Raw genomic sequence first — 21,017 nt, 5'->3', positions numbered from 1 at the left:
ATCACTGCCCCCAAGCCCACCAGCAGCCACAAGCCTGGGGCTTATCAGAGGGTGTGAAGCAAATTCCGATGTAAACAACCATCCAGCCCCTGTCTGCAAGCCCAGCCTGTATCATTCACAGGCTCTGGGGGTGGGGGGCTCTGGCGGTTGTGGGTAGGGCAGCCCCTGAATCAGGTCTGCCTGTCTTGACCTTGCCAACTGCTGAGAGCAGGTGCAGGGCCCGTGCTAAGCAGACAGTGCATCAGACCCTTCTTTGGCTCACCTGCCCCAGCCACACCCTCCACCTTGTTCTTGCACCCTCCTCCTCTTCCCAAGGAGCCTCCTGGCTTCCCACTGCACCCCAAACCCCTCTACCAGCCCCTGAGCTTGCCTGCTCTGCCATGAGCCTTTCCACTTCCTAACCTGCTGCTGTTCCCCCAGATCCTTTCACAGGGACTCACCCCGAGGTCAGCCTCAGGTCAAGCAAGGGTCACCAGCTACCATCACCTCCTAGCACTTGCCACCAGCTGACACTTTATTTCATTTATTCTCTGTCCTCTGATGGAATGTCAGCTATGGGAAAGCACGGATGGTGTCTGGCTGTTTCTCACGGTTGATGCTTAGTACAGATTTGTGGAGCGAATGAAGGCAGGCAGGCAGGTACCTTTATCATCCCTGTTACTGGTGGGGAAACTAGACTCAGTGCTGGGGCACTTGTCTAAGGTTGCTTGGCTAATCAGTATTAAGGTCCCATTCTCAACGCTTAAGGTCTGTTGCCTGCAGGGCCCCATGCACTACACAGCGCAGCCCCTTGCCAGTAGATTCTGTCCTCACGGACTCAGGCAAGGGCCGACTCTCATGCTGGTCCATGGGGCCTGGGAACAGTAGCCCAGGTGGTGAGGCCTGTGTATGCCAGGCCTGGGCATGATGAACCCTGCCTCTGGTTGGCACCATCCCTGTTTACACACAACAGATAGAGGCTGGTAGCCACGTAAATGTCTTCAATAAAAGCCTGGTAGGGAGAGAAGCCTTGTCACCTGACTCCTCCTCCTCCTCCTCCTCCTCCTAAGCAGGCCTCTCTCCCCTCACTGGCTGGAGGAGCCATCGACTGGGCTAGCTTTTGAAATCTGGCTGGGGAGGTTGTGAGTAGAGAGACCTTCCCAAATGTGGCCGCCCCCCCCCCCCCCCCCCCACCGCCCCGGGCAGCCTTCCTGAGGGTGACGAGTGCTGCAGACCCTCCTGAAGAACAGGAGTTGTAGGCTGGAAGCTGGGCTGGCCAGCCTCTACTCACCTCTTCTCCAGTCCTGCCTGACCCAAATGGCCCCAGGGCCTTGGGAACTGAGACTCCTCACTGGACCAGGATGGAAGAGACAAGTGGGGCTCCAGGGCCCCACTCTGGGGGTAGGAATGGGGTGAGAAAGGGTGAGACATGGGACTGGCTCCCAAAGACATCCCAGGTCCTTGTCTGGCAGGGCTCCCTGAGGCAACCCCCACTTCTCTGAGAACAGGAACATCCTATCCACCACCTGGCGCCACCTCCCACAGGCCATCTTCCTGCCAGCGCTCCCGGTGAGACCCCCCCCAGGCCCCAGCCTACACAATCCCAGACTCCAGGCCTTACCCTCACAACAGACTGCAGCTTCAGCTGGGGCCGGGCCAGGTGTGACATCCCAGACCTGCAGGAAGCAGAAAGCCAGTGAGCCCATGTACCAGGTGTGCCCTGAGGCTCAGGGTCTAACCCCAGCTCAGCACGGCCCGATCCTAAGGGTCCCCTGACACCTCCCGTGTGCCGGCACTCCCCTCCCAGCATGACCCTGGAAGAGCAGCTCCTTTGCCCTCCGAGCCCTTCTCCCTCCCCCGCTTTTCCCTTGCCCCCAGTAGCTCACCTTCCTGCTTCTCTAGGGTACCCTCTTCCTCATGCCAGCCCTGCCCTGGTCCAGTGCCCTGCTGGGACCCCAGTGCCCCTTGAAATAAAAGACCCAGACTGTGTCAAACTCTGCTTTATTGGAGTAGAGAAAACAGGCAACAGGAATCACACTCGGTGCTGGTAGCTCTAGGTCCCCTGTCCCCATCCCTCTCAGCCCAAGGCCTGGGGACTCCTGCCCCCATGGGGCTTTCCCACTTGTCTGGACCAGCAGAGGCCTCCACTTTGGAAAACTGCACGGGGCGGGAGCTTCCAACATGTATTTTGCTACCAGCTTCACGATTAGCAGCAAACAGCACAATGACAGCACGTGACTGGACATTTCAGGAAAGGACACAAAGAAGAATAAATCGGACCCATGGTGCCACATGTTAATAACAGTCCCACGACAGAAGACACGACACTAGAATGCTGGCCACACCGCACCAGGGCAGGCAACAGACCACAGGAGGCTGGTGGCACATGGAGGTCCTGGAGGGTGCCGGCGCTTTCACTCCCAGTACTGGAAAGAAGTAACTGAACACCTATGTTCACATTCTCTGAGGACAGTCAAATGAAGGTACCCAAAAGGGAGGAGAAAACGCTTTAAAAATGACAAAGAGAGCCTGCTTCCCGCCCTGAGTGGATGCCAGGGTGGGCATGGCAGGCAGCAGGAGCCAGCTGTGGTCCGGGCTAGCCAGTGAGCTCGACGGGCAGCTCACGGCCACACAGGGCCTCCCACTGGCGAGCCAGCAGCGAGATGAGCTTCTCGCGGCTCTCAGCGCTGGGGACAAACACCTGCCACTGGACCTCACGGCCCTGGCTGCTGCTGGCAGGGCCGTCTGCTACTTCCCCGAAGTGGTCCGGGGTGACGCTGCCCATGAGGTCACGGCCCTGAACATCGTCAAAGATGAGGGTGAGGGCCTGTGGGTAGGTCTGGTAGCCCATGAGCACGCGGTCCAGGTCTCGGACACGGCGGCCGTCGTCCAGCCGGTACCGGTCTCTCTGTGGCGGCTCTTTGGCGAACTCAGGCAATGGGTAGTGGACAAAGTCCTCGTCCAGGAGAAAGATCTCAGCACTGGTGAGCAGGAGCGTTTTGGGGCGCAGCATGCCCCTGCAGCGCCCAGGGGGCGGCGTGCCCACCTGGAACGCCTGCACATACAGCAGGATGCTGAGGGCTGGCGCCTTCTCTGGGTCAGCCATCTTCTGGGCCACAGTGAAAGTCAGGTCCCCAATCTCCTCCTCACTGGGGTAGGTGAATTTGACGCGGCTCGAGTGGATCAGCTCGTAGTTTTCCATCTTCCCTGCAGAGAGAGATGGCCACCGGGGCTAGAGCCTGGAACTTGCCTGCTGTGGGGCCCAGAGTACCAGCAAACCCACACTACACAGAATGGCGGCATAAGGGGCTGTCAGAAGCGGGGGAGTGCTCCAGGCTCCCACGCTTGGGAAGGACACCCACGGGCCAGCAGCTCAAAGCGGAGCAGACGCTTGAGATGCATGTGCCGAGTGGCTGAGGGTTTGCTGGGATATAGGCTCTGCAGTGAAAAAGCTCATGTGAAACCCTAGCTGGCTAAGCAGGAAAGACAAAAAGTGAGAAGGCAGAAGGGGTTCTGGGCACAGACAGGTGCTCTGGGGTCTGTTGCAGCCCCTGGGGTCAGGGAGGAGGTCGGTGACATCGGCCTAGGTGGCCTGTCTGCAGCCTGAGCCAAGTGGGGGGTACCTGTGGTCTTGTTCCCAAACTCAGAGTAGAAGTCCTTATCGACAGGTTCAGGGGAGGGTGTGCGCTCTAGGGAGGAGAGCACGGCCATGAGGTGCTGGAGGAAGCAGTGTGTCAGGTAGCTGTCCCGTGTCAAGCATGTAACCACCTGCACCGGAGAGGAGCCTGCAGGAGAAGGGGCCGGTCACGGTTGCAAGCCGCCACCCCTGGGCTCTGTCCCTGCCCCCCGAGACCACAGAGCCATGAGGGCCCACGTGGGAAAGCATCACGAGGCCTGGAGAGATAGCTATTTCTCAGGCCGGAAGGGCTGTGACATTTTTCTGGAAGGGGATGCAGAGGCATTAGGGAAAAAGCTTAGCTTTCTCTCTTCAGGAAGTGTGAGTCAGAAACATCCTGCCCGTGAGCCCTGGGCCCACTCTGCCTGCCCGTCAGCCACTTGGTTGCCTTGGTCCCCGCCTCGCGCTTGAGCCCTGGGGGGTTCTGAAGCCGCTTCCTCCCACTCCGGTGAACCGACTTGGGAGCAGAGATAACCCAGCCTGTGATAACGCACCCACATGTGGAAGGTGGAAGCCCACTGGTGACACTGGCCTTCACCCAAAATAGGAAAAAGCATAGCAGTCACTCACCCGTCAGCCGGAAATACTGGTCAAAAAGTCCAACGTTGACTGCCTGCAAGTCGCTAAGCTTTAAAACAAAGCACTGGGAGATGTGGAAGGGACTGTTGTTGTAGTCCGTGTTCTTCTGATGCCAGAAATCTATGATGGAAATACAGGAACCAAGCGTGGTGCTGGCTGTGCCAGGGGAGCCCAAGGGTCCCAGGTGTACAGCTGTGCCCAGCAGGAAGGGGTGCCCCTGGCCAGCCCGGTCTGCTGAGGCCTGGGAAGGAGCCACTGCTACCTCTTATGCACACGACGCCTCACGGGCAACGTCTTGCCTGGCTCAGCAGAGTCACGAGGAGCCCTGTAATAGGCCACTAGCTAAGGCTCCCACCGAGGCCCCACAGGACAGAGGCTGCCTAAGCCCTCCTCGTCACTGCCAGTTCCTGGGTACTCACTGGGCCTGGACTCAAGCCCTGGCCTCTGGTCTCTTGTGACAGCTCCAGGAAAGAGCGTGGTTATCAACCCCTTCCTCAGATAAGGGACGCTCTGCCCAGCCCTGCTGAATCGCTGCTGCCTGAAGCCACACAGCTAGCTACAGAGACAGAGCCCAGCCTGTCTCCTCAGGCACTGCTCTGAGCTCCTGGGTGCCAGCAGGCCCTGGTGCCTACCCTGTAGTGGCTCTGAGAAGTAGCGGCGGAGGCCATCGTGCAGCACGAAGTACACAGCCTTGGTGGAGAGCAGCACGCAGGCGGTCACCTCCAGCCCCGGGGTCTGGTAGAACACCACTGAGCACCACATGAGGTGCCTCAGCTCCTCGTTTTCAACCTGGATAAAGAAAGGCCGGGTCTGGGCCTGCAGCAGAGCAGGGCTGGGGCACACAACTCTCTTCTAGGCTGTACCTGAAAACAGCTCTGGGCAGGGCAACCCCCCATCAGCCCCACTGCTCTGGTGACCTGCACATACCGGTGACATGCCCACAATCCCAGACGGGGAGACGCCAGACCCTCATCGCATCTTGTCAATGCATTTATAAACTTGGAAGCAGAGAAGAATTCAAGGGTGGGAGATGGATGTGGGGTGGGGTGTGCCTGGGGCCCAAGGCTAGGGGTGGCCACAGGGTGAGGTGGTGACAGGAAAAACAACTGACCAGGGAGAGCAGCCCAAGACCTCCCTCCCCAGGTCCTTAAAGCTGTGACCAGCTAAAGCTAGGGAGGAAAGCCAGCACAGAAGTCCAAGAGCCTGCAGCTGACCCCAAGCCAAGCCCTGCCACAGCTCCCAGGACCAACTGTACCACCTTTCTCCACACGAGCACCAGTCAGCGAGCCCGGCTCTGGGGCCACTACCTCGGCAATGCTGCTGTGAAAGAGCTCGATGATGGCGCTCCCCTGCAGGCTAGCGATGTGACGGAGCGATGGGCAGGCGGGCAGGTGGGACGGGATCTGATTCTCCTCGGAAGTGGACCGGATCAGCTGCTCGCTTGGGTACTGAGCAGGGGCCTCCGCTGGTACCAGAGGCTCTGCTGGGGCCGGGGCAGCTGGGGTCGGGGCTGGGGTCTCCACTGGGGACTCCTCTGAGCCCGAGGCCTCTGCTGGGACCGCAGCTGGAAGCGAGGCCTCCACTGGACCTGGGGTCTTCGCAGGGTCTGAGGCCTCTGCCGGGGACGGAGCTGGGACCTCCACCGAGGCTAGGGCCAAAGCTGGCGCCTCCACCGGGTCCGGGGCTGGAGCCTCCACCAGGACCTCCTGGGAACGCTGGTCATTGCTGCATCCCCCAGTCCCCAAGAAACACTGTGTTAACATAGGGACCCCAGGCGGAGGGTCACATCACACACAAAACCTCATGTCCACCAAGTGCCACATCTGAAGTCACCTGGAGATGTCTGGGTTCCCTACAGGAAGACAGAACAAAGGGAAAGTGCCAGGCCCTTTCTCTTAGAAGGGAGATGGGTAGACAGGGGAAAGACAGACAATCTGGTACCCTAGGGCTGGGATGGCCAGATATATGTGGCCCAAGGACTAAAAATGCATTTTCAGAAGGTGGTAGAGGTGTCAGAAATGCCGCTCTAGAATCCGTAGAATTCTACGGCCTGGGACCTGAGTGCAAACAGACGTTAACAACCAAAACCAAACTGTTCCTCAGTTTGCCTCTGGGTCCTCCTGAAGTAGCCCAGGCTCTCATCCCATCTAGCCATATACACGTGGCCACACTGGGTTTTTGCTGGTCTGTTCTAAGTACAAGACCAAACAATGTTCAGAACCCTTAAAGCTCAGGTTAGGAACGGACCCCTGAGGTTGGGAGGACCCTGCAACTGGCTTACATGCCCCAGGCTGATGGGGTCTTTTGGACATCATCCTCTCTGTTGGGACAGTCCATCTGTTGAGAGAAATCCCTGGGACCCTGATCTTGCAGAAATCCCTGGGCTGTCTCCTTGTTGTCCTGCAACAGAGATACATCTGCTGGGGAAAAGCAGGGCACCTGTTTTCTGCACGCGGTCCTTACTATGGGCAGGTTTCAGCCAGGCTTGGGGACAGCAGGGAAATGGAGACAAGGCATCACCACTAGAAGCCGCAGCACAGGGGCAGGGAGGGGAAGACCCTGAAGTGTGTGGAGACATTGAGTGTCTCTCTGGAGGCCACAGGACTTGAGCTGGGCCCAAGAAGGGTACCTGATTCATCCAGAGAGAGGCTGGAAGCCCTTTGGGAACACCGGTTGGGGGACTGGGACTGGAAGCAGGCTGTATGAGCTGCTGGGGTGAGAACAGGGTCTCCACTGCTCATAGAGATGGAAGAGAAAATGAGGGTAGGCTATATCTCAGAGAACAGGAGGACCAACAGATGAAGGGTTTTCTTGCCCAAGCTGGGGAAGCCCCAGCCTGTATGAAGCCGGGGGGGCAGGTGTGCCCTCCAGGGCACAAGGTCCCTCTGGAGGCTTGGGTTGGGGTGAACTGAGGATATGATTACGGCTGCCCACAGGCTTCTCTCTAGCCTCAGCCCCAGATGGCCCTGAGGGAAACCCAGGGAGGGAGATGGGGGGGAAGTCAGGCTTGGGGACAGAAGCAAAGTGAGGAAGAACAGGAGACAAAGCTGCCACTACTTCCCTGTCTCCCCTGCCGCAAGAAGGAAAGGAGCTTTCAACGAGGGGACCACCCAGGTCACAAACTCAGACCTTCGCACTTTGCCACTCTTAGCCAACAAGTTCCTCTGGAAGGAATTTACAGAATGGTACACAGAGAAAGAGCCCCTCAGCAGACCAGTTCTCCCGGAGAGGGGTATATGGCTTACCACCAGGGTAAGGCTTGGTACTGGGTGTCAGAGGCAGCCAAGAGCAGTTCTGAGGCTGGTCAGAAGTCAAAGAGGAGCAGAGGAGCCGGGCCCACCCTGGGCCCACTCACGCAGATGCTCAGAGATGTGATTTGGGGCGAACGGTCTCAGAAACGGTCCCCCCCACAACTTTCCCCCAAGAGCCCGTGCTCAGTCTCACCTGGCCCTGCCCTCGGCAGGCTGGCCATCCACGAGGGGCCTCTGGGACGGGGCCCCGGTCGCAGGGCTCTTGGCGATGACCACGGTCTTTAGGTCCTGCAGCGAGGCCCGCAGCTGGTTGTAGATACGCAGGAAGTGGAACTTCTCATGGGGCAGCACAAAGATGGCAGTGACAAAGCGGTAGCCCACGAGCAGCTCAAGCACATGGCCATCTGCGAAGGCACCCCGCGGCTGGGTGCAGCTGCGTGTGGGGTCCAGCAGCACCGTGGATAGTGGCACGCGGCTGAGCTTGAAGCTGTTGCGGTTGCGACAGTTGTGGGTGCCGCGGTTGGGCATGGGGTTGAAGTCGGCCTTGATGACGTTGAGGTGCTGGGGCGTGAGCAGCAGCCAGTAGGGGATGGCAGCCGATTTGACGGCCTCGGAGGGTGCGCAGCAGGAGCGCCGCACAGCTGAGCAGAGCGTGCAGCTGGCCCACTCGATGTTGCCCGAGTAGTCCCCGGCGGCCGTCTGTACCATGCGCTTGTCGCTGTAGACCAGGTAGACGGGGAAGCAGCCCTGGCTGTGCTCCTGGCCGCCACCCGCCACCTTGTAGAAGGTGAGCAGCTGGCGGAGGAACTCCTGCAGGCTGGTGTGGCTGCCATAGAGCACGGGGCTGCACAGCATGGCCATGTGCTGTGGGGCGAAGCATGAGCGCAGGTCAGCGTGGAACTCGTGCAGGTTGGTGGCATCCGAGATGATGAACAGCGTGTTCTCGCTGTGCCGCACCTTGAGCACCAGGCAGAGCTCCGGCATGAGGAAGCCGAACTCTGTGAGATCACCGTGGGGGAAGCAGAAGACGAAGCGCAGGGACGAGAGGATATGCTGGCTGCTGCCCCGCGACTCCTGGTGTGGGATCTCGAAGACGGCGATGCCAAAATCGGTGAGCACAAGGCAGGCGGCGAACTGGCGGATGCTACCCTGCACGTGGATCAGGAAGCACCAGAGCACCTTGAGGATGCGGATGTGCTCCAGCAGAAAATCCTCATCTGCACCCAGGGCCCACTCCAGAGCCAGGCGCTCCTCCTCGCCCTCCTCCTCCTCCTCCTCCTCCTCCTCTTCCTCCACCTGGCCACCTTCTTCCTCTTCCTCCACATCCGGGGGCCCCATTTCAAAGTAGCGGTTCTCAGCAACATCCTCCTCATCGTCCTCATCCTCGCCCTGCTCGCCCTGGCCCTCCTCCCGCTGGTTGGCAGCCTCAATCCAGGCAGGCAGCTGTCGCTCAATGGCCTGCCGGATGAGTGTGCTCAGGCGCTGGATGAAGTCCTGGTTGGTGGCCGTGTAGCCAATACAGGTGAAGGGCAGGAAGATGATCTGGCCGGACCCAGGCACCACCTGGACCTCCGGCTCTGCATGCTCCAGGCTGTGTGGGGAGAGGCCAGGTAAACGGTATGTTGTGCTGGGCCATCCCTACCACCCACACACACAACCTTCTGCTGCACCCTGGCCTCAAGGGTCTCCCAAGCCTTCTAAACAGCTGAACCTGTCCTGAGCCCACAATAAGCGTCCCAGTGGGGAGCCAAGGTGCTGGAAGGCTGGGACTGCCAGTTCAGTGACAGCCCATACTCCCAGGACTCGGCCCACAGGCACCAACACTGTCCTACCCACACCACGCAGGATCCCCCAACAGAAGCACCACAAAGACTTCTCAGTCATTCAGACGCTGGCCGTGAGCCCCAAAGACGAGAGCTAAAGGGCATGAAGTCACTGGTTGACAACAGTTCCCTTCAGGGGCACCCAGGAGCCTCTGGGATGGGAGTCAGGCAGTAAGCTAGGTGGGTCTTTGGACTTTCCACATTTAAATTCTAGCTCCTCTTGGCCACTGCTCCCCTTATGCAAAAGCATATAGAGAATCGCATTGGGAAACTTCTATAAAAGGTCAGAAAGTAAACACTTCAGGTTTTGGGGGCCACCCCACCTACATATTCTTTTTTTAACAGTGGCTTAAGAATAGAACAATCATTCTTAGCTCACACAGGCTGTAAAAAATAAAATAGGCTGTGGACCAGATCGTCCTTAATCTGCTGACCCCTAGTATGGGATAACGTGTCAAGCAAACTTCAGGGATTAGCATTTGGAAACAGACCACAGCCCACCTCATTGGTGCTTACTTAAAGGAAGAAACAGTTTTGAAGGACTCCTATGAACAGATCCTTAACAAAATCCAACTGGTTCCCACTAGCCCACAGCTGGGCACGTGCAGGAGGCCTAGAATGCCTTCTCAACCTCTTCCTTACCTCACACCACCAACAGCTCCTGGCACGTCCCGTATATCATCAGAAGGTGCCTGACAGAGAAGGACATGAAGTGAGCCCCCTACTTGCCACAGCCATTCCCTGGCATTTACTGGGTGCCTGACCCTGAGCCAGGCACCCCCTGCCCCTCACCATCCCACTTCCTTCGGGGATGGATTCTGGGGCCCAGAAAGGCAGAGACTCATCCAGTTACCCCACCAGTGTACAGCAGGGCTGAGATCCCTGCCCATGTCTCTGACCCCAGCCCACGCCCCATACCACAACTCAGCATGCGCCTCTAGGTCTGGCATCTAAGTGCTCCTCATGCCACCCGAGAGGCTCCACATGGTCAGTCTACCAATCTGGCAACTGGCCAGGAGAGGACTCGATGAAAAGAGGCTAGGCAGCACCTGGCACGGCACTCCCAATGGTCTCTGGGCAGTGTGGAGGACCGAGGGCCCAGGACCTCCTATTGTGTGACCCTGGGGAGAGCGAAGGGAAGAGTGCCAAGGAGTGTGGGGACAGAGCGAGGACCCCACAGACTGCCCAGGGTCACAGGGCCATGACTCTGGACTGCTGAACACAGCTGGGGTTGGATGGAGGCCCAGGTACCAAGCACACTCCCCACACACGAGACTATCACATCACACTTGCCGTCCTCCTCTCTTCCCAGGACTCAGGGAGAAGTTCCAGAACCCTCAGCTATAGCCACAGAGGAGGTGCAGGAGTCACAGTGTGTCCCAGACTGCTAGGATAACAGGCAGGAGCAGGCAGAATAGCCCAGGACACCAGGCAACAGGGGAGAGGGAAGCTCTTCCTGATGGGTGTAGGACCCAAACAATCCCCACTTAGGGCCTTCTGAACTGCCTTTCGCAGGAGAGTGCACTCACAGGGGCTAAGGACCATCTGGCTTTGTCCCCCAGGACCTAGTGAGAGAGAACTGCCCGTTCCTATTAGCCCTGAGAGACAGACGGACAGACAGACGACAGACGACAGACAGGGAATATAAACCGTTCATCATAAAGGACAGTGGACCAAGCAGAGACAGCATCTGCCCCAACTCCAGCCAGACCACCTCCTACTTCCAGCCAAGGCACATCCTACTTCCGGACAGCCCCAGGCAGAAGAGGTGGTCCACAGAGATAACCAAGCCCTGGCAGCAGGAGGAGGGTGTTACCTGTCCTGCAGGGATGGACTCTAAGGAATCAGAGCATCCCCGGGCAATGGGCCGGTCTTCAGGAGTCAGACTGTCGGTGGATGAGAGGCTGCTGGCCAGGGCCTCCTCTTGCACGAACATGATTCCTGGAGAGACCAGGGGCAGGCGGGCAGGGCAGGCAGGGAAAGTAGCCATTCAACACACAGGGCTGGGCCCTCAGGCTATCGGCATTGACTGGGGCCTTTTCAGACCCCCTACCCCAGTCGAATGGATCACAGAAGAAAACATTAAAAATGGAAATCTTAAAAAAACCCTAAGAAAGAACAAATGACTGTTTATCTAACCTCAGGGCAGGGACAGACTTTCTAAACCTAAACCCAAAGGAAAAAATTGATACGTGTGTGACTATGTAACAACCAAACTTCTGTAAGAAAACTAAGATATAACAAAGTGAAATGAAATGAAATGAGAAAAAAGTACTTGCAATACTTGATAAAGGTGTGTGTCTTTAATCTATAAAAGGCTCTTCCAGATCAAAAATGGGAGGGGAAAGCTGGAAACCCCGTTAGGAGACCACAGGATGAGGAGACATCCCACAAAGGAATGGCCGCCAGAAAGAACGCAGGAAGCGATGCACCCTCTCACAGGGAACCACAGAAGGGCAAGTTGGAACACGACCTCTGTTTCGCCTCACGTTGGCAAGAGTCTGACTGACTGCATGGCCTGGATTTGGCCTAACTGGGCAGAGGTGGGCAGTGGGGCATGAGCTGGCCTGCCCGCTGGGAGAGCAGTTTGGCAGTATGTCCGTCAAGAGCCTGAAACGTGTTCACTCCTAGAGCCTCTTTCTAGGGAAATGACTGAAGTTGGCCCCATCCCCCCAGTAACATGACATCTCCGCTGAGCTTCACAGACACACAAGGGCTCAGATCCCCTCATTCGGCCAGGCCTTCTTCCAGGCTGTTTTCTTCCGTGGCTGGCAAGGACAATCCGTGCTTGGCACCCATGGCCTGTTTTCCACAGGACACCCCCCACTGACCCTCCCTTAGGCTACCTCCACATGGACAGCAAACTGACTCATGCACCCCAGAAACACACAGTGCTCTTAAACCCTGCTGAGGCTGTTTTATGAACACAGCATGTCCAGGCCTGTTCCTTCACTCCGAACGTCTTCTACATTGGAGGAGGATAAAGACTCTTTAAAACATTTTCCTAAATGCAGCTGGTGAGGACAATACTGAGCACCGACCCCAGTTTTGCAGAGGTTTGGAGGAGCTTAGGGCTTGCCTCCACAGCCTGGCTCTGCCACTAGTCACCATGGTTTGATGAAATGACTGAGCTCCAGAGGTCACGGACCCTCGTCCAGCTCAGCTGCCCCCCAGGGACAGGACAACTCATGCAGCCCAGGTCGTTGCCCATGAGCTAGCCAGGCCAGCAGCCCAAACCCAGACAACCCCAAAAGCAAAGCAGCAGGCGCTATGCAGGCAGGAAGGCAGCAGCACACAGCCATGCACGAAGCACACTGTTCTCTCCTGGAGTCCACCCTCCCCTCCCTCACTCGCTCAGATTCTGCCATCCTCTGAGGTTCACCTCACATACTAACCTCCACTGCAAAGCCCTCTGCTCTAGACATGGCTCTCCCTTCTACAAGTGCCCCCACATCATTCTGCCCTGTTCTCCCTTGGGTACACAAGCTCACCTCCCCAAGAGACTCCACGTTCCTCAGGGGCACTGTCCTGGTCATCTGGAAACCTCTGATAAGGATGCAGGGAAGGGAAGCCCTTACTGACCATTTCTGGTGAGCCAGGAGCAGTGTTAAGCGCTCCCCCAGCATTAGCTCATGCGCACCTCTCGTTATTTACCACAGTTCATCAAATCTAAGATGCGTGGGTGGGGCGCCATCTTGGTCTTAGCAGGTGTCCACGGAAGGCTTTCACACGACTCCATCACGAATACCAGCTGGCTTACAGCGACTATGAGACGCCACTGATTGAAAGACGCATCTCAATTTCAGACAAGTCACAAGGTGGAAACGGGGCATCTTAGAATCGATGAAGTAGGGTGTATCCACTTTACAGTTGAGAAAACAGAACTTCAGAGAGGATGCAAGTTGCTTGAAGGAACACGGCCAGGGAAGCCAGGATGCAAACTGAGCCGACTGCCTCCCAGGTGCCTGCTCCTAACCACTTCTCTACAGACCTGGCTGAAGAATCAACTCTGGCATTTCACACGTCAGCCCCTACTGGTCCCAATCCTCCATGGCTCCAACAAGCTGGCTAACAGCTCCTGAGATAACCAGAGGCCTGGTGTTAACTGGAGAGCACCCAGTTTATTCACAAGTATATTCACCTCTACAGGTGGCAGCAGGCTGGGAGCATAACTGCTCCCTTAGGGGAAAACCCCGACCCGTCCAGGCAAGACCCTAGACGGGCAGCGCATAGCTGAACACAAACATTTCTCCACCTTAGTGAGAAAAAACATTTTCTTGCCACTACCCACCCACACCCTGTTTGGAACTGAGGAAATGTGGACAGGGACAGTCTTTCTGCTTCCTTCCTGGACCATGGACTGTACAAACAAGTGGTCAGGAAGGGTCACTCAGAGGATGAGACGAGCGGCATCAGATTGCCTAGATGGGGCCCGAATTCTGTGGTTTCTCACAAAAAGGAAAGAGATGTGCACACAAAGACATCCACTGCAGTTTTATTTATAAGAGGTGCAAATCTGGAGACAACATCTAAATGTCCGGTAGCTGGGAAAGGGGGAGCAGACTACAGCGAGCCACCCTGTGGCATGTCCCCAGGGTGGGGCAGTGGGGGAAGGGTTGCCTGCAGCTGCGGCTCTGGGGGCAGACACCTCACATCCCCCTGCCCACAGTCTGCACTTTACTATCTGGTTCTCTGCTCACTTGTTCATTCACACACTCACTCGTTCGTCGATTTAACATACTGACTGAGAACCGGCTGGTTCCCAGCCTCAAGGACCAGTTGCGTCTCCCTGCCCCCAAAAAGCCTAGTCACACGGCTCGGCTCCTCTGCAGGCCAGCAGGCCAGCCGGTGCTGTGACACGGCAGCTTGAGGCAGCAGTCCCCAAGAGGGCCCTGGCCCAGTGGCAGGGAAGGAGGCAGGAAAGCTTCTTCACTGGGATACAAATCCCCCTTCCCTTTCAGGTAAAAAAATAAAACCAAAATTTCTCAGTCAAGGGTGTTACAAAAGCAGATTGACAATCACTCTGGCCCCTAACACCACCACTCCATTCTCCTGAACTCTCTCCCCTAATCTCACGGTCATGACCTTGGTGTGCTGCCCTGCCATGGGCTTTCTGATTTAACTCGAGCACTTCCCCTTTCTTCCGACCCAGGTCCCCTCTCTCTGATGTCATGGTGGCAGAGCATTTTGTACCACAGCTCAATCTCCCTTGCATCCTCTGACACTTGTCACATCCCATGTTTTGCTGGCGTAAATTTTCGCCTCCCCCTTCCCCATTAACTTAACCCGCTAAGATAAAATCCCCACCAGCGGGGTTACCAGGTCAAGGGGTGGGAACGTTTTTCTGGCTCTTGAAACATAGGGTCAAACTGTTTTCCCAAGACCTCACACCAAGTTCTGCGTCTCCAGGAGCCCGGGCGGGCGGCGTTCTTTCCTGCGTGTCCCGAGCCTTGGCTCCACTCGGGACGGCACACCCTCCCCTCTTCCGTGGGGGCCGGGCCAGCAGACACTCCCATGGGACCTGCTTCACTCACTCATCTCCGAGGATGCCTGGGTTCAGAGGTGAAAGCCCTTTGAAAACGCTAAGACAGTGGGCGGGTGAAGGGAACTGGTCTTCCATGGGTCCACGGACAGCCCATGTTGGCCCCACACACGCAGTGTTTGGGGGCTGAATCACACCGTGAGAACCACAGAGGTGAGGAAACAATAAAAGAAAGTTCCCTACACAGGGGCCGGGGTGCCCGATTCCAGAAAGGCACTGGGCCCGGCTTCCCGTTAACAAGGAACCAATCTGCCCGCAATGCCTATCAGGAATTAGGGTCCTTATGAGCAGCAGCCCCGAGCCTGTTCAAAGAGCAGCCCCCCGGCCCCATCAGAAACCCATGGGATTCTACAGGAACTGCGATGTGGGCATTCAGACCAACTGGGGGGTACTAGCTAAGCAAACAACTGAACTCAGGCTGGCACCCCCCCCACTCTGTGCCACCCCAAGAGGCGCTAGCCTGTAGATAGCACCATGCCCTCCCTGTGTCTGAACCCTGCAGGGAGCAGGTGCCGGCATCAGCCCCAACCCCAGCCAGGAGGCCCAAGCAGGACCTGTGTGACTCTGCCAGGTGGAAAGACACATACACAATTACCTTGATTGGAGAGGATGGGCTGGGGCAGGGAGGCAGAGGTGGGAGCCACGCTGGGAGGGGAGCCACTGGGCCGGACACAGGAGGCAGCTGAGAGCCGGGAATCCTCACCGATCTGAGGAGGAGTGCTCAAGTCAGCCCGGGAGAAGAGAGAAAGATCAGAAAGCACAGAACCCGGCATAGTCAGTGGGGAGGAGAGAGGAACTCCCAGCTCTCACAAGCATGGTGATGGTGCAGGCGGTCCGGCCTAGTCCGCAGCAACCCGATGTGGCAGGTGCTGCCACCACCCTCCTTGCACAGGTGAGGAGAGGGGGTGTGGCTTGCCCAAGGTCAAGCAGCTAGGACATGGAGAGGCACAGCTGAGATGCAGTGGACCTGAGCACTCTACAGCCTGGTTCCACAGTGAGCCAGCCTCTTCCTCAGCTGGCTCTTCACCATCACTCCTGTCACCTCCCACATAAAGACCCACCTTCTTCTCTGGGTTGTTCAACTTTGACTTGACCTCCTTGGCTTTCTGAATTGCTTTTAGCACTTCCACGGTGTCCAGCTCCTTCTCTGTGGTTGCCGTGTTGTCCAGACAGACCTACAGAGGTCAGAGAATGGAGTCAGCATAGGGGCTGAGGGGGGCAGAGTGGCAGGGGCCCTGCTGAGGTGTGGGCCAGGTCCCAACAGGACACAGGAGGCCAAGGGAGGCTCTGCCCCCTGGCAGGTGAGCCCTTCGCCACCCATGGAAATGACCTGGGAGCTCCCACACCACCTGGTCCATTTTTTGGAGTCCCTCTCTGAGAAGGGGAGGGTACAGGATCCATTGTGAAGACCTCTTGGGTGGTTGGGCGTGGGGGCAGCGACCTGAACCAAGCCCCCAGTTATGGCAAAACTCAGATCAGTGAAGAGCAAGGGGAGGGCTGCTGGGCGGGGGAACAGGCAGAAGAGCAAGGACCCCCATCCGCCAATAGAGGAGGACACTGTAGCTGGCAAGCAGTGAGGGGTGGCAGTGTGCTCGAATGAAGGATGGTCCCAAGGACCTGCGGGAGGAGCTGACGCCACACCATGCAGCCTGGGAGGGTAGGAAGAGGACATCCTGTGAACATGGTCTTGGTGACGGTGCGAAGAAAGGGGCACTGGGGCTGAAAAGAGATGAGGAGGGTGGTGGGGGAAGGATGAAGACACCCAGGTATCTTCTGGCCCGGGATTTGGGGAGAAGGGGGCGGGGCCTGCTTGAGGCCGGAAAGACGGGTGAATCTGGCTAAGGATCTGTCCAGTTGGCATGGTGGCAGGTGGCCAGATTACACTCAGCAGGCAGCAGACACTGTGCTAGACTATACTGGCAAAGGTGGGCAAACCCTTTATGTTTGTAGCCCGCAAAAAACAGTCTGACTTTTAACAAGTTGAAGACAGTCCTTCCACCCTCACTCTGTGCTTGTTGGTTCACGGGCAGTCTTCCTGGCCTGAAGCTCTGACAGAGAGGACATGAGGGAAGCTAGTGGGAACCACGGCAGCTGACGTCCCCATAGAAGAAGAAAGCCTCTTCCTGAGGAGGCAGCAGAATTCCCAGAACTAAAAGACCCTTAAGGGCCAGATGTCATTCCAAAGCAAGCAGGCATAAAACGGTGGACATCACCTCCAGTGCTGCCTGTGAAAAGCCAGACTCCATCCAGACTGTCTCTCTGACAGAGCCGACCTACCCCAGCAGCTTACCTCGGAGGCCCTCTCTCCAAACTGAGCTAGCACCTTGGTCCGGTAGTCAGGAATGATGCTCAGAGGGTTGTTCAGTAGAGCCACGTGCTCCAGACATGGGAGGCTGCCAATGCTCTTGACCTCCTCCATCTGTAAGATACGAGTTCCCTGCCATCATCCCTGTTTTGAATGCTTCACCAACAGGGCAACACGTCTGATGGCCTCTTGGCAGTGAAAGGCAGCTTCCCGCTCTTCTTTCTTCATTTATTTGTTAAATATTTATTTATTTTTGCAAAAGAGAGAGAGAGAACGAGCAGGGAAAGGGCAGAGAGAGGGAGTCACAGAATCTGAAGCAGGCTCCAGGCTTTGAGCTGTCAGCACAGAGCCCAATGTGGGGCTCGAATCCATGAACCACGAGATCGTGACCTGAGGCGATGTCGGTTGCTTAACCGACTGAGCCACCCAGGTGTGCCCGGCCTCCACTCTTCTTTAAAGTGACAAATACCAAGGCACAGCCATCCCAGAACCCTGAGATCCTTCTGTGCTGTGGCTCACCTGCTCGATCCTGTTGTCACGGAGATCCAGGTTGACCAGGGAATAGAGCTTATGCAGGCCACTCAGACTCTCCAGGAGATTGCCCGCCAGGTTCAGGGTCTTGATGTTCCCCAGTTTGGTGTGAACCCCTTCCAAGGAGGAGAGCTTGTTGTAGGATAGGTCCAGGTGCACGAGGTTGTACAGGTGCTGCAGCAGCATAGAAAACAGGGTACACTGGTTCAAGTCGAGGCTCCCAAGAAAGCAGGCTGCCACTAAAGGTGCAGCAGGCCTTCCACCCTCAAATGCCCACTTCCCTTGGACAGTTATTGGCAAGGGAATCCCCCTGCCCTCATGCACGCACCATGGCCCAGTGGCACCCCCAAAGAGGCATCACGGCCCACAGGGCAGGCGCTGTTCATCGCTGTGATGGAGGCATATCATCTTCACCATGCTTGAGTTATATTTCCATACCTTCTCCCATTCTTTGAAACTAGAGCAACAATCGCCCAGTGCATCACTGAGACCCTAAAGAAACACTAGCAGCCCCTGGCTCTGTAAACCTCTAGTGCACCCAGACATCTTTGGGGTGCCTATGAGAGAAAACCCCAGGATATGGCCAAACTCCCAAGGCTGCATCAGCCTCCTGAACTCTCAGGAGAATGGGACCTTGAGAAGCCCACAGGTGGTGGTCCTTAAAAGACATGAATTACCTGCAGGTTGTCCACGACCAGCACTCCATTGTGACTCAGGTCCAGGAACTCAATCTTTGGAATCAGTTTCTTGTGAAACAAAAGAGATACTCGAGGTTACTCTGGGAGGCGGGATCCTAGGTGGCCCTTGCACCTGGTGGGATGCTTCCTCTTGACCACGGATCCCTCAGCTGGACACTTCTGCAGGGCTGCTGATGTGACCCCTTCCAGTGCCCACCCAGCAGCACATCCCAGGAGTACACCGGGCCTCCAGTGTTGAATATGACCCACTGTTTTTATAGGACACTTGGCTTGTAAAAATGACAAATGCAAGGTTCCAGACAGGGAAGGAAGCCCATCCCTCTTCTACAACCCTGCCCAACCCCACCAAAAGGCACAAATACAGGAATTACTCTCCTAATGCCCAAATATCATCTGGATGTCACTCTTATACAGGCACATGGATTTTTCCACTCTACCCCCTGGGTATAAATTCCTTCACGTACTGTGTTTCTATATCAAATGTGCATGTAATCAGTAGGATTCATTTGGCTCTATCCACTACCTCACCTATTTTAATTAACCCCACTTTGAAATTAACTTTAAAAACTGCAAGCAACGCACAGAGCACTGGATACAGGTTTTCCATGGTCCTTCTAGAAGAGGCCAAGTCAAATACTCAACCTCAGGATTTGATCAGGCCAGAGAAGCCCCTGGTGCCTGCTACTGAGAGCATACCACAGACTCGTCGATGTTGGAGATGCTGTTGTGGCTCAGGTCTAGAGTAGTCAGTGCTTGCCATGTGGGGATGACAGCAGTCACAGGGCCTTCCAGGGCCGTGCCTTCTGGCTCCCACTCATCAAATTCCGAGGCTTCGGGAACAAGGACTTCCTATGTAAGAACATCTGTTGAGCACCACACTTGGCCCTCACGCAACACAATCATTGCAAAATTTCAGGAAGGGCTTCAGCATATTTAGTATGTGGAAGTGAACTTGCATTAAAACGGGCTTCAGTTCATACAGCTTTAAATGATTGCGAAATAACTGAAAAGCTTAGCAACATAACAGCCACTTGGGATATGCTCTGACCCTGCTTCGTTAGCAAATGCTTTTCAAACCCAGAAGAGCCTTATGCTTTGTGGTGATGCCTTTTCTGGCTTAAACCTCAGGAGCTGAAGCTCAGAATTCATGGGGTTTCCAGGCAACTGTGCTTTCCAGACTGGCACTATGGTCCCCACTGAGGATAGTAGGCCCTTTTAGCCATTACTTTGCAGGGTAGCAGCATGGACGCAGGGGCACCATCAAAGGGCAGGAAGGCAGGTCTGCCTTGTTTTCCCAGAAGACCTCTCCTCCCTCAATGAATCAATTTGGGCCCTTTGAGCCAGGCAGCAGGGAGTGCCTTGGACAGAGGCCAAATTGCCCCACACCCTTGCTCATTACATAAGCCTCCTATTTCAGCCAGTGGCCTCGAGTCTTCAAACCCAAATCTGGATCATACACTGTAAGTCACAAAAGTAGCCACTATGTTTGTTCTATACCCTGAGATGGACTTTAACACTACTAAGATGCAATCCATAAAATGGTAAATAGAAAAAAAACCCTGACATTCTCAATTTGAGCATTTCTATTGCTCACACACAAATGACAGGGACGAGCATTTCCACGACCTATCTACTTAAAGTCCACTCAGAACAAGATACGAACAAGTGCTAAGCCAGGGCTTTTTAACCTTGGAGAAACATTTTTATCAATCTAATAAACGTTCTGCCACTTGCCACTGCCCAGCAATGTGTTCACATCCAAAACCAGTGACTTTTGGGGGGTAGGGGAGACCTAGTTCCTCCAACTGCCTTGTTTCACAGCGTTGATCTTTTTTTTAATGTTTATTTATTTTGAGAGAGAGAGAGAGAGAGAGAGATCACAAGTGTTCGAGTGGGGGAGGGGCAGAGAGAGAGGGAGGCACAGAATCCGAAGCAGGATCCAGGCTCTGAGGTATCAGCACAGAGCCCGACGCGGGGCCCCAACCCACGGACTGCAAGATCATGACCTGAGCCGAAGTCAGATGCTTAACTGACTGAGCCACCCAGGCACCCCTAACAGCGTTGATTTTTGATGAAGACACAGACTAAAGCATCCCAGGAACTGTCAAGCACCACAAGGACCCGCACGAGTGTGCCGCTGCCCAGGGGACGGTCCAGCATCTGGTGTCTCTGACAGGCAGCAGTGATGCTCACACCCATCCTCAGTGCAGAGGGGACCGTTGTGGAGGACCTTGTCTCTCAGCCAGCACCCCAGGCAGGAAATGGGTGGAGCTTACCTTCATAGAGGTTGCGGAGTAGCGGACGCTCATTGTGGCTAAGGTGGGCTTCGACGCAACTAGCCCCCGTATGTGCCTGGCACCACAGTGACTTATCTGGAACAGAGAACAACTACGTCTCAGAAATGGCATCATTGCTCCATCAGAAGTCTTGGAAAAGGGTGTCTACCACCCACACACAACAGAAGCACAACAATCAATAAACCCAAATCCTAAGAGGCAGGAGGCAACTCTACCCTAAGTCTCTCTTTTTCCCAATTTTTAGTGCTAACTAAACATTCTCCGAAGAATCTAGCGATGTGCACAGTAAACCACGAGCTCGATGTTCCATTTTCTCTGTAAGGGCTGGCTGGGGCT

General features: G+C 56.0%; 1 protein-coding gene across 5 annotated transcripts in view; it reads right to left on the bottom strand.

Annotated features, from left to right (window-relative positions):
- Window positions 1-1,964: 1,964 nt before the first annotated feature.
- NISCH (nischarin) overlaps window positions 1,965-21,017 on the bottom strand; it is a 33,173-nt gene continuing 14,120 nt past the window's right edge. For 2 of the 5 annotated variants that reach the window (XM_043587535.1, XM_043587538.1), the window contains exons 7-21: window positions 20,661-20,756; window positions 19,081-19,233; window positions 18,364-18,432; window positions 17,675-17,860; window positions 17,141-17,269; window positions 15,912-16,025; window positions 15,446-15,557; window positions 11,125-11,249; window positions 9,951-10,000; window positions 7,679-9,076; window positions 5,542-5,959; window positions 4,867-5,023; window positions 4,226-4,354; window positions 3,603-3,764; window positions 1,965-3,186 (exon numbers count right to left, since the gene is read on the bottom strand). In XM_043587535.1, coding sequence (XP_043443470.1) covers window positions 2,576-3,186; window positions 3,603-3,764; window positions 4,226-4,354; window positions 4,867-5,023; window positions 5,542-5,959; window positions 7,679-9,076; window positions 9,951-10,000; window positions 11,125-11,249; window positions 15,446-15,557; window positions 15,912-16,025; window positions 17,141-17,269; window positions 17,675-17,860; window positions 18,364-18,432; window positions 19,081-19,233; window positions 20,661-20,756 — 3,909 coding nt within the window. In that variant the 3' untranslated portion in view covers window positions 1,965-2,575. Of the gene's footprint in view, window positions 3,187-3,602; window positions 3,765-4,225; window positions 4,355-4,866; window positions 5,024-5,541; window positions 5,960-7,678; window positions 9,077-9,950; window positions 10,001-11,124; window positions 11,250-13,787; window positions 14,859-15,445; window positions 15,558-15,911; window positions 16,026-17,140; window positions 17,270-17,674; window positions 17,861-18,363; window positions 18,433-19,080; window positions 19,234-20,660; window positions 20,757-21,017 lie in introns of those variants that run through there. The other 3 variants (XM_043587537.1, XM_043587539.1, XM_043587540.1) reach the window with 2 other exon arrangements.

This window comes from Prionailurus bengalensis, chromosome A2 (genome assembly GCF_016509475.1).
Source record: "Prionailurus bengalensis isolate Pbe53 chromosome A2, Fcat_Pben_1.1_paternal_pri, whole genome shotgun sequence".
In the NCBI taxonomy this organism is placed as follows: domain Eukaryota; kingdom Metazoa; phylum Chordata; class Mammalia; order Carnivora; family Felidae; genus Prionailurus; species Prionailurus bengalensis.
The sequence above is the reverse complement of the archived record's forward strand: the minus strand, read 5'-3'. Positions and strand labels throughout refer to the sequence as shown.